General features: G+C 44.7%; 2 protein-coding genes across 2 annotated transcripts in view; both read left to right on the top strand.

The window, feature by feature from the left end:
- LOC136367602 (cytoplasmic polyadenylation element-binding protein 4) overlaps positions 1-13,091 on the top strand; it is a 175,435-nt gene that overhangs the window by 68,391 nt on the left and 93,953 nt on the right. The window lies entirely within an intron of this gene.
- The window catches only part of LOC136367607 (neuronal vesicle trafficking-associated protein 2-like), a 29,959-nt gene that overhangs the window by 7,505 nt on the left and 9,363 nt on the right, over positions 1-13,091 (top strand). The window contains exon 3 of the mRNA XM_066329379.1: positions 5,349-5,468. Coding sequence (XP_066185476.1) covers positions 5,349-5,468 — 120 coding nt within the window. The remainder of the gene's footprint in view (positions 1-5,348; positions 5,469-13,091) is intronic.

The raw sequence follows: 13,091 nt of genomic DNA, 5'->3' as shown, positions 1-13,091 counted from the left end.
GATGCTGCATGGAGCTGCTCATGCCTATAAATGTTTCATCCTAAGCCTGCAAGGCCAGAGATTGTTTTAAGCCCTCAAACATGATTTCCCCATCTCTTCTCCTCTATTCTTTTAATGCTAGACTATTTTAACTTCAGCTGCTGTTGGCAAAGTGCACATCTCATTGGCTCCTTGGAGCTGGCTCCGTGTGAGGATTTAGCTGGAGAATTGTGTGTGCAGATGGAGGATTCTGGCCATTGCCTGGCTTGGAGCACACGAGGAGGGGAGAACCTGCCCCAGTCCCAGCAGGTTCAGTGCCAGCTTTAGCCTGGGGACACCTTTTGCTGTCACCTGTGCCCTGCTGCACCCTGAGGTCCTGCTGAGCTGATGCTTTGGTGGGTAACAAAGGAAACCACGACATTGGTGCCAGTGAGAAGTTGGTATTTTCCCTTCTGTTTCTGCGGGGAATGGAGAAAGGTGTGGAAAGGAAGGAAGCTGAGTCTCATTTTCATTTAAAAGGCAGCCTGACTAATCCGCCTGGAAACGGGTGGGGGTTTTACAACCATTTTGTGGGACTACAAAGTCCAGCTTTGAACTTGGAGGGAACCTTTCTCCTTGGTAGCAGCGACACATTTTGTTTATCACTTCTGTCAATCTGGCAGCCACTCTGACTGAGAGACTCTTCATTATTAATAATCCCAGGAAGTAGTATTTTAAATTTTTATGGTCTGCGCTTTGCAGCACCTGAACCACAATATATTACATGCACCGTGGCAGTGGAGTGGGAATTACAGCAGGGCTGCATGTCCTTTTCCAAATGAATAATTTAAAGTTTTCACAATGCCAGTTATGTTAAATATTATTACTCATTTCTTCAGGGAAAACCATAGAGCTCAAACGCAAATATAAAGTGGCAATAAATGATGTTACATTTAGCCAGTTGGAGACAAGGCTCAGAATTCATATCAGTTCATTTTCTGAAACACTTACTTCATCCCTTTGCTGGAAAATCCTTTTCAAGGTTCCGTGCTTAATGGGATATTTTTCAATTTGTCACATTTCACATCTACTCTGCTCCTTCCTCCTCACAGCAAATGCTTTTAATATAGCCCACTTGGTTAGAAGCTTGCTTTCTTTTCCCTTTCAGCAGCCCAAATCCCTGGATTTCCCAGCAGCCTCCCACTGTTTACCTTCTCAAGGTTGTCGATGATGGATTTCCTGCTGGTGTAGGCAGACTCTCATCTGTTGTTTCTCACCTCAGCACACCTATAATTTTCCAAAGCATCGCTACAGAGAGGGTGCATGGTCCTGCATCCATTAGAGCTGAGGAAAGATTTCCTATTGATCCCAGCCGTGGCACTGGCATTAAGCCTGGAATAATAAGAGCATTTCTGTTTGGGGCTCGATAAATGTATTAGCAAACAGCATCATTAGAAACATCTTGTGTGGAGCAGGGTGATGGATGTGGCTCGTGGTCCTCTTGTGCTGGGCTTTCACAATTTCCTCAGGCCATTCCCTGCAGGCTGCTCTGAGCTCTTCAGAAGTGTCTGAGCGACTGCAGTGAGCATCCAGAAGATCCAAGGAAGAGAACAGAGTGTCAAAACCTTTCCAGACATGGGATGTTACTGCATCTGCTGACCTGGGATGGCTGAGGGGGACAATTCTGCAGAGAGCTGCCATTTTCCATAAGTTGTCTGACTGCCTTCCCACCCCGATTTCCTTTGCTAGTCCCTAACCCTAAAAATGTGGTGTTTATATGGAGAATCTGCTGGAGCTGCCATTCTCTCTCATTGATGAAAGTCTGAGAAAACATTGCCTTGTAAGCAGCGAACCAACAGTGGTGGGAACTCCTGGCTCAGCCACCAAGTGGGACTCAGCACATTATTGAGATTCCTTTTTTGTATTTTTTTTTCCCTGCTTTTCCATGAGTACTATGAGATGCTGGGGTCCTGCTGTATGCAGAGCCCCTGAGCACTTGATGAAGAATTCCCCAGGATCCCCAAGTGTCCGTGCTGGAGCTGGCTGTGGGAAGGAGCCTGAAGCCAGCTCCGATGGGCCAAAGCCTTTAAATGCACACTTAACTTGAAATATCCGGCTCGTCCCCTGATGTTAGCAGGACTACTTGCATTAAGGAAAAGCTTAAGTGCTTTGCTGAATCGGTGGTTAATTAGCTCAAATTCTAAACAAGCCTGGTTAAGGAGGAAGCTGTGAGAACTTCAGTGTGGGTTCCTGTAAGTAGATGTGACTTTTTTGCTGGTCCACGGAAGCCCTTTTCCCTCCTCTCATGTTCTCACAACCACTCTGCAAACCCCATCTAGGAAGTTTCAAAGAACAAAGAGCTTTATTTTGGATGTAAAATGAAGAAAGTCCCGGGTAATTTATTGATGTCTCCTTTACCACACATGCAATGGACAGCTCCCTTCCCTCAGCTTCAAGGCGCTGTATCTCTGGGAAACGGTGTGGAAACTTGAGGAACAGATCACAGGAGCAAGATAATCTGCAGGGAGATTCCCTGAGCTAAATCCATGTGGAAGCTCCCCCTTAGAGCAACTCTTTTCCAACATCCCCGAGGAGAGAAGGAGGAGATGGAACTGGAGCCTCCCCAGGACCCCGGTTTCCCTTTCCCTCTTTCCAATCCACAATTCCCAAGCCAGCTCCGCTGCAGAACACCCAAGGAGAGGGGACGGGGCTCGTTCTGTTGCTGTGGGCTGTAGCACACGGCGGCAGCTCTCCCAGGAAAGCTGTCGTGGTGTGAGATGGATGTTCCTTGTTTGCACGGGAACAGTGGGATCTGGGCTGCCTGCGACTGCTCGGGGGCAGCGGCTGATAAACGAGCGCTGATCATCGCCCCGACTGCCGAGTCAGGAGGCTTTTATTACTGCGTGTTCAACAGCAATTTGGGTGGAATTTCTGGAAGACTTCACCGCCAGGAATATTTTTTATTTTTTATTTTTTATTTTTTTTTTCTTCTCGCTGATAAAATGGAAAAAGAAGGTGAAAAAGGAGTGATGGCAGGGAACGGGGGAAGGCAAATCTTTCCCACCCAACTCAAATCAGAAAAGCTGGAAAATGAAAACAGAAAAAGCAAAAGAAAAAGGCTAAAAATGAAGAAAGGTTTCTTTAGAAGATTGATTGTTCCTTTTCTAAATTTGCACTTTTAACTCTGCAAGAGTGAGATCCATGCTTAGGCTGATTTATTTTGCCTGTGGGGGACTGAGCAAGAAGGAGCTCTGTTCTTCTCAGTGTACACCCCATGCCCTCAGCAAAATTGCATTTTTATCGTTGCTGCCACCATACTGAATGGTCCCCCCGACTGCAGGTTTTCAGTTTTCTGTTTGACCTTTGTCATTTGATTTCTGTGCTCTCCTCTAAAAAAGGAGACTTCGCTGCCTGCCCTTTCTTCTGCTGAGTAATTCCAGCGGGTGTCTGACAAAGACACTTGTGGAGAGCAGGTTTTTAACTTCTGCCATGCTAAAAGCCCTTTAGCAAAGGTGCTCCTTCTCTCTTCTACCAAAGCTTTTTGATACCTGAGCAAAACGCTGCCCAGGGTGACTCTGTGCACACTTTCACTGCTGGCACAGACAGAAAACTGTGTTTCAAGTGCCTTCTGATGTGGCTGGGGCCTGAACTTGCTTGTTTATTCCCAGATGTGACAGAATTGCTGCTGGACCTGAATCTGGTGATGGATGAAGGGAAGGGCTGTGGGGTTCATTTTCAGACTCTGTATCCCTACAGACTGCATGATTCAAACTTTCATGCTCGTTGGTCCAATGGAACAGTTAAAAAAATAACCATAACCAAATTGGTGGTGATGATGAAGAAAATTAAATTATAGCTAGAAACAAGGGAAGTTTTTAATTTGATTTTTTTTCTTATATTCTTCCTCCATGGTGTTTCATTAAGACGCAGCGTTACAGTTTGTGGAAAACCTCTCACATAAATTTTAAAAAATTGTCTGCAGCTAAGATTGATACCAAGCAGGAAGCATGAATTTGGGAGAATTGGATATTGTCTGAAAACAGAAAGAGCCATTTCCAAACACTGGCTGGCAGGTGCTGCTGGCTGATGCTCTGTAATTTACTGTACTGGCATTACAAAAGGCCAGGGAGAAGACTGAAGGCTGGCCAGCTGCATGAGGCTGGGTGCATTTGCCTCCTTCTGAGGGGGAAAATGAGTTTATTGCTTGTTTGGAGCTCAGAGCAGACCTGTGCCACTTTGTCTTGGCTGCAGAGAGAGCTTTGCTTAATTTTGCCCACAGTGTGTTGGACAGGATGGGGAAAATGGGGTTTGATTCAACAAATGGGGTTCAGAGCAGGGTCAGGATTCACCCCAAACCTGCCCAGTTTCTCCTCGTGGATCATTTCTCATTTTCTGTGTTGTGTCATCACTAATCCTGAGCTCCCAACCCTCATAGAAATGGACTTGAGTGGCTTTTTGTCCCTTCTTCTCGCCAAGTATTAATATTGCAAATGCTCCTGTAATAAATACTATTGAGAGGGATTCGCTGGAGGGTGTAAATATTCATCAGCCTTTAATGATTTGCATTTGAATCCAGAAAATTGGCTTATGACTCCTCACTGCTTTTCTCTGGCTCTGATTTCCACATGCATTAAATGCAGGAGGATTAAATACCTGGGGTTCTCTTTGGTCCAAAGCAGACTTTGCTGTCTTCATTTGGAAATAAGTCCTTGATTAGCTGAGAACTCAACCCTGTGCATCACTTAATCTGTTCCAATCCTTCGCCACGGTTTTGTTTCTAACGAAGGGCTTTAGGATCACTCTTGTCACTCTCATCTGCAGCAGCCTCCACTCCTGGAGTTTTTCATTTCCACCAGGCTGCAGCTCAAAATGAGGAGCCAGAAAGTGCAAGGGTCTTCTGCACCTCATTTTATAAGATTAGTAGGACCTGGATTAATCCGACACAGATCTTAGGGGAAAAGCCAAAGTGATAATACAAGATAAATATTAATAATCTGGAGCCTGAATGAACTGAGATACCAAATTGCCTAAATTTAAACTGGCTTCAGCAGAACTTGTTTGGACAGAGCTTTTAATTAGTGAGGCTTTTCTCTGGCTTGGGCTGTTCTCCTGCCTGTTGAGCATGATATAAAAATTAAATACTCCTAAACAAAAGTGGGTGTCAAACATTTTGCTGTCAGCTATTTTAAGGCTCAGTGTGATAAGCTCACTGTCCTAGTTCTGTGTATCTGCTGATTTATCTGCCTCTCTTATTCCTGAGGGGGTGAGGGGTTTGTGTTCATTTTTGGTGCTTGTGTAGGTCCAGGGGATGGTTTCTATAGAAAAGCTTTGATAACAACCCAAAAATCTCTGCTGTGGGCAGAAGCCTGAAAAGTGTTGTTATCTTCCAGGTAATTGTGAAAACAAGAACAGAATATCAGCCTGACCAGAAGAACAAAGGAAAACTCAGAGTGCCCAAAATTGCTGAATTCACAGTCAGTTTCACTGATGGGGTAACAGAAAGACTAAAGGTAAGAAATGGTTGTTCTGCTGCCTTCTGATGCAAATGCCACTCATTTTAAAATAACTGAATCAAAGTGACAGGAAAGACATAACAAATTTAACACTCCACTCATCACCAGGGTCAAAGAGAGGTTTATCTGCATGAGTGTAAAGGGTTTTTTTTAGGACAGGCATGAAAATACCTTCTTAGCTACAACTCAAGTAGAAAATGCTTTTCTTTCCCAAGAAAAGGATAAAAATACATTCCAGCTCAAACTGAAAATAAACCAAGTTTGACTCTTTTTTCTTCTCAAACACTGGTGTTAAAAATGAAATTAAAAATCCCAGTGAAGACTGATTAAAACATTTTGTTTAGCCTTTTAAAATTCCTTTTGTCTCATAGCCAGACAGCCCTTTTCATATTTAAAATACTTTGTTATAATTATTATATTACTACAGATTAAAAACTACTTCAAAATGCACAGGGAAAAAAAAAAAAGCATTAGAGAAGTATCCAAGCATATCCTGTCCTGTGAGCAGTTTTGCTTCACAGGAATTGGAATTTTCTGATGGAAAATGTTTCCTTGGGAAATTTTCAACAGGCTCCACTCAAACATGATGGAAAGAAACTCATGAATTATTGAGTGCAGTCGGTTCCTGTTGACTGCAGCACATTAGAATGGCTCAGTTCCTCCTAAAATTAGACTCCAAATGTGTAGCTGCCAGTTTTTCCTCCCTTTTCACTGGGAAGACCTGGTGCTTTTTCTAAACCACAGAGCATGGCAGTGATAGAAATGTGAGATCTGATTGCTCATTTTTAAAGTCAGAGGGAATTGCAATCATTTTGAGGAGAAAACAGAGAAAGTGGGCAGTGCCTGGTGACATTCCTGCTCCTTCCAAAGCATAATTTATTCTTAAAACTTGTGGGAATAAATGTTTATGGTTCTTGGGTTTGATTTTGGGTGGGGTTTTTTTTTCAGTTTGATCTAAAATTTCTTACCTGCTGTTGATATTTACTGAATTCTTCCCTGAGCTTATTGTGTGTAGCAGCTCTTAAACACCAGTGGTAACTGTCTATTGCACCAGAGTAAAGTGAATTAACCACGGTTAGATCCCGGTGTTGGAAACCAGAGCAGACATTTCCGGTGTCACACACAAATCAGAGCCCATGTGCCTGAGAACCAGCAATAAATTCCGAGTCTCCTGGACTGATGGCTTTAACCCGCAGTAAATGGCCTTGTTGGTGTTGTAAATGCTGCTGCCTCAGTGAGTATTTAACACTCAGCCCTGGAGGGTGTGAAAGGCAGAGTAAAACCACGGAAAGATCTGGCTTTCTTATTTGAAAAAAGAACATCTCCTTACACAGCCAGTTAATATATAGCTCGTGGATAAATCCTGTTTTATCTGCTCCTTCTGCTGAGTATCTCGTTTTTCCTATTCAAATTCCCGACTTGCTGTTGCATTCAAATTCTCCTTTCGTGCATTTTTCCCTCTTCCCATCCTGCTGTTGGTGCAGTTTTCCCCTCACTCTCACAGCTCCAGCTGGGAGCCCTGGCAGAGGTGGGAGCTGGGCCCCTTCCTACAGAGCCTGGCAGCATCACAGTTTCATTTTTGAGCTCTTTCCTTTCCCTAAAATCCAGATGATTTTCATTCTCTACTCTTCAATGTCAACTTATTCACCAGGCAGCCTCTGCTCTAATACTGGATAAAGCTCTAAGCCTCTCTCTGCCTGCTTTTCATAAGGCTTCCATGTATCCCATTACATTTGTAGGATTATTCCCTGACAAAATGAGCCGAGATAATAGCTAATATTTATTACCTTTTGTACTTTTTATTGCACCACATTTTTGTCCCAGTGCGTATTTTGAGTGAAGTTATTAAAAACCCTGCCCTCTGGTTCTAAGCTGCCCTATTATCTGGTACTGATGAAATCATCTTACATTTGGGTTTTTGTTGTAAGAGGAAATCACAGTAAATACTTAACTTTTATGATCTCAGTTTGGCTACATTTTTAAAAGCTTGAAAAAAAGATGGCTGTAACTGTGACCATCATATCCTCTTTTGCTTTTTGGAGGGTGGAAAACCCCTCCAAGATCACTGAATCCAAGCTGTGACCAGTCCCCACCTTGTCCCCAGCCCAGAGCCACCTCCAGCCCTCCCTGGGACACTCCAGGGATGGGGATCCAAACCTCCCCGGGCAGTTCCCATTCCTGAGCGCCCTTTCCATGGAGAAATTCCTGCTGCTGTCCCCCCTGAGCCTCCCCTGGCCCAGCCTGAGGCCATTTCCTCCTGTCCTGGGGCTGCTGCCTGGGGAAAGAGGCTGAGATTCTGTGATTTTGTCCTACAGAAGACCAGGATATCTGGAAAAAAATTGGAGGCCACATGAACCTGCCAGCCAAATCCACAGATGCCCTTTCTCTTGCCTTTTGGGTATCTTTTATTGAAGAAACTAATGAATTATTAGACAACTTTCTCACATGAACAAGCCCAAGCCAGAATTTAAGCTTATGCTTGCATATTTCTCATCCATCCAGAATAGCCCAGATCTGAGCTCTTTTAATTATCATAAAGAAGAGACTGTCCCTAGGCAACGGTTCTTATTTCACACCAGCTCTTCCAGGAACCTGAGATAGCTGCTGCCTCTTGTCACATCCCCTAATAGATGAGATTATGATTCTCTCCAGCTCAGCACACCGTGTCCTGGAGGTTTGACCAATTAGGCTGATTCTTCAGCTGCATGACTCAGCCCGTGCATCCTTCATAAAAACTGTTTAAATACTTGTGTGTAGATGGGTTACAAGAAATTGATGTTAAAACAAGCTTATGGCTGAGCCATCCGTACAGAAAAGAAAATTCTTTGCTCATTTTACTCCTCCACAGAGGAGCAAAGAGAACATTTTTCTAAGCTGACAGGTGGTGATTTATAGACCTTGCCTTCTCCAGACTGCTTCTACCTTTGGAGTGTGTTCCTCTAGGAAGTTTTTGAGCTGCAGAGATCTTGTTTTGCTGAGGTTTCCCAGGCTGAGGGGGAAGGGGGGCTGCTCTTTGCCTTTCGTTTGCAGTGGTTTGAAGGGAGCTCCTGTTCCTGGGCTTGGCCATCCTGTGATAGCACTGAGGGGCCTTAGAGAGGGTTTGTAAACGTGTCTGTGATTCCTCTGTGGGGTGACAGCTCTAACCCTCTGCACATCTGAGGCTTCCTGCTCCTTCTCACCAGTGACAGCCCATCTTACAGCTCTTAAGAACAATCTCATATGTGAGGAATCATTCTGCCCTTATTTCTGTCAGTCCTGAAAACAGAGTGAATCCCTTTTGCTTTTTAAGCAGATTCCCCACCAAATGAAGCCTTGTGGGGAGAGAACAGGAGAACAGGGTTTCCAGTGACTCCTTTTCTCCTCCAACCCCAGTCCAGACAGCACAGAAATCACCCAGCAGCACTGATTTATTTAGATAGCACCAGGAGAGGTGCTGGAGTGGCCTTTCTGTGTAGGCTTACAGAGCATTGGGTGGACACCTGGAACTGCTGGCCCCTTACTGGTTTTACACAAACTGGTCTCTCTCTAACACCAGTCTGAGCCGTTTCTCACCACTGCCATTAATTATTAATTATTTTCAGGAAGGTAATGATTTATTGACTATTAGCTGGGTGATAGTTACTTCCCATAATTACCTGACTTCTTAGGTCTTCTACAGTTCTTTCCTTCTCATGGAACTTTAAAAAGTTTATATTTTCAGAGTTGGAATAATTAAAGTCAGTACTTGTCATTAACAGAATAAGTTGGGAGTGGGTGTACGGGGGAGAAATCGAGATATTAAAGATGTTTTCTGCAAGCAATTTATCTACCTGGAGAAATCATCTGCAAGTATTGATGAAGACTGAGAACTTCATTCTTCTTGCTGCAGTTTGGCAAGATGCATTTTCGAGTCACTGGCTGTGTCATCTGTCCCTGCTGAGTGTGCAGTGACAATTATTCCTTATCACTAGATCATCCCTCTCCTCCCTCCACGCTGAAACTGCTCTGACACATGCAGATCCAGGGACCAGTGATGTAATTATTGCCCACACTTTTCATCAGGTCCTTAAAATGTAGTGGAACCCATTCAAATGTTTCTGTTGTTGAAATGCTCCTGCTGGAAGGATTGTTTTCCTCCGACTTAATTCAGAACAAAGTCGCTTTGTCCCCAGCCACACCCTACAAAACACCGTGATGCAAGAATTGTTCGTGATCAAACCCAAGCCAATATCCGAAACTTTTGGCTCTTAATTAAGATTGTTCTGGGCCAGGGAATAATTTCCTGTTGGTAACAGCTTTGCTAAATAGAAGATGCTGCCCTGATTTCCCCACTGGAAGGGATTTGAGCCATCAAATCCCCAGGAAATCCACACTTTGCTGCACACACGGAGCCCCAAATGTGCCATTCCTGCTCCCCCATCCCAAACTTCCCACCCCTGCCAACTCCTCCTGGGATGTTCTGCTTCCACCTGTAGGCTGCTGCTTTATGCTGATAGTTCTTCCTGCAAAGAAATCCCAGAAAAAACCGGCTAGGGCTTGCCGTTGTACCCATTCATAGGTAAATACATTTGAAAGTCTCCTTGAATTGTCGAGTTCCCACGGGGCAGGAGTAACTCCTGGTGAAAGGACTGCTCTGCTTTTTAAAAATCCTCTCCGCACCGGCGTCCCCATGGCAACTGCCACATCCCATCGCTTATCGGAGCCGCCGCTGGAGGATCCCATTACCCCGGTAATGGCAGCGCTGCTCCGGGGCTGTACTCGGGGACTTCTCCCTCTGCCGGGAATTGCTGCCGGCGCTCTGATGCTGTTTTCAGGATCCGGGAGAACAAGGGACAAAGCGGAGGAAAAGCAGAATTGTGCCTGGCAGGCGCAGGGGAGGAGGGAGTGGCACCAGCAGCGGGGCTGGAACCGGGGTTTTCTCTTGAACCTTGTACTCAGAGAGGGCTTGGAGAGCTGGCAGTAGGAAAAGGTTGATTTCAGTCCTCAGGGACTGATTTGGAGGAATATTTCCTCCCTTTGGGAGTTCCCAGCTGTCACCAGACAATCTCCTTTCGTTTTGGATGCAGTGGGCAAGTTCCTGCAAGGTGTCTCACTGAGACACATCTAAGTGTCCTCCAGACTGAACGATTTGAGTGTGGAGCCAAAGCTGCCTCTTTGGAGGCTGAATATTTTCCAGTGCAATGCAGAAGGTGACAGATTCTCCTTTCCCATAAAAACACCCTGCCCAGCCCTGCCTGGCCTTGATGCAAACTCACACCTGGGTGGCTTCAGGCTCCCACTCGTGGTGTGCATGCAGGCAGGTGAGAAATGGTGCCACTCATCTCTCTGCCTGAGCTCCGAAATCCTTCTTCTGAGCGTTTCTGGGAAGAGGACAGGTCACATCTGTCCCAGTGGCTCTCCCAGGCTGCACGAGGCAGATTGATGGAGCCGTTTGTGATCATCAGTGACAATCAGGAGCTGTGAGGATGAACTGAGTGGGGATTTGTGGCTCAGCTGCCAGGGAACAGATCTGTCTGATCACAGCCCCAGGTTTTGCTATCAACCCTGCAAAGGTTTCCTCTGTCTGGGCAGGACTCTGGGGGTTTTGTAAGAAGTCCCAGCTAATTCCTTATTTTTTTTGTACAGGCAAAAGCCCAAAAATGTCATGTCCATGTTTAAAACACACAAGAAAAATCTATTTTGATTTCACCAGAATGCTCTTTACTGGCTTAGGGACCACCTAACAAAACAAAGAAAAGAACACCAATATTTTTTTTTTTTTAATGGGAAATGGACCATTCCTTACATTCTTGTTTTATGTTAGTTTTACACACATAGATACTCTTTTACAAAGTCATGAAAAGCCTCCTCACTCTATTTTATTTTTGCCCTTTGTGAGCACTAACAGAGTAATCAGCTGAAGGGATTTGTTCAGTTTGGTTGGGGTTTTTTTCCATTTAACCGATTTTTGGAGAGAAGAAGAAAGTGAATTGTTATGCAGAAGATCTCTAAAGGTGGAAGTCACAGAGAATATTCACATGCCTAAATTTTCGTGGGGTACACCTGCTGAAAGTTCATTCTTCAAACCAAGATATACTGAAGGAAAAAAAGATTTACAGAGTAGAAACCTCAACTGATCCTTGGCTTTGGAGCAAAATGCTTGACAATATTTCCATAAGCCACCACATGGAGATACCCCTGGTGTTAATTACAGGATGTAATTGCAGTTCCCATTGGGCCTGGAGGATTTCTTACACTGCATCTCTGTCTCTAACCCCACTCTGCACTTACCTCTGCCACCCCACAAGAAATCTGTCAGCATTTGAGGTGAAATGAAAGATATTTAATGCTGGTGTGGCCACTGTAGCTAGAGACTGAGCAGGATGGAGGAGCAGGAAAGAACTTTCAGCTGAGTGAAAGCAAAGTTTCTTGCCTGTTGGGAAGTGCATTGAGTCTTATAGCCAGACCACTGAATGCTGAAAAAAAAAATAATAATCAAGGAAGTGCAAAGCTTCACTCACACAATTTTCTCTGTGCAATGTTTCACTCTCTCTAAAGCAGCACAGGCTGTGATTGAATGTTAAGCAGAGCTGAGCTGCCTCTTGTTGGTACTTGCAGATGTATTAAAGCCTGTTGGGTCGGATCCACAGCTAATGGAACTGGCCTCGTGCCTTTGGAGGCAGCATAATCACCTCGATTTTTCCTTTCTGTTGTTTGCTTTTAAAAGAGTGGCTCTTGTAAGTCATTTGCAGCAATAAAGCTTCATCTTTTTAATTCAAAATGGAAAGGCTTTTAATTCATAAGTTACCCAGGGGACACTTTGCTCACCAAGCCCTCACTTTGTTCTCCTATAAAGCACCCATAAAACAAGTTTTTAAGGAGAAATGGGTGTTCTGGACCATGAATGTAAAAATATTATTTCCTACTCATGATGGGAGACATGAATGCTGAAATATAGGTGAATTTGTTGCCCTTTCTTGAAGGAACAAACTTCCAAGTGATTTTTTTCTTCAGGCACAGGAGTGCCCTGAACAGAGATGTTTTAATTCATGCAAGCCTGGCCTTTGGAAGAAGGTAATTTCTCATCTCAGCTTTTCCTTAGAGCCAACCTTGGCTGTGGCATGGTGCTGGTCTTTGGGTGGTTATGCCTCAGAAGCCAAGATTTGGAGAATTTGGATATTTGCAGCTTTGGGTGGCCCTTTGTGTGAGTGGGGAGTGAGCTCTGGAGTTGGGCTTGGAGGGATGTCAGGTGTCAGGAAAAGGCAGAAGCAGAGCAGAGGACACAACCTGCAGTTCCAGGTGTGTTGCCATGAGCTAATCCCTGAACCCATTCCTGCTCAGGGCTCCCAAAGCTTTCCCTGCACCAAATCCAACATCAGCGAGGAGTGAGAGGGGACAATTTTGCATTCATGAGACTGTGCAGAGGTTGAGTCTTGGCAGGCAAAGGGCAGGCAAGGAGACAGTTTATTGATGACTTGATTCATCTTGTGTTCCTGTTAATGCATTTAAAAAGGGCCTGTGATGAGCTGAGGCATCCATTGCCATGTCCCACGTGGAGTGACCAGAGGAAATGTCACAGCCAAGGCTCTGCCAGGGCAGCAGGGAAGGGCTGCACGTCAGGAAGGCTTGGAGAGGATGTTTCTGTCTGCTGCACTCCCACTA

The sequence above is a fragment of the Sylvia atricapilla genome, chromosome 14 (genome assembly GCF_009819655.1).
Source record: "Sylvia atricapilla isolate bSylAtr1 chromosome 14, bSylAtr1.pri, whole genome shotgun sequence".
Classification (NCBI taxonomy): Eukaryota; Metazoa; Chordata; class Aves; order Passeriformes; family Sylviidae; genus Sylvia; species Sylvia atricapilla.
The sequence above is the reverse complement of the archived record's forward strand: the minus strand, read 5'-3'. Positions and strand labels throughout refer to the sequence as shown.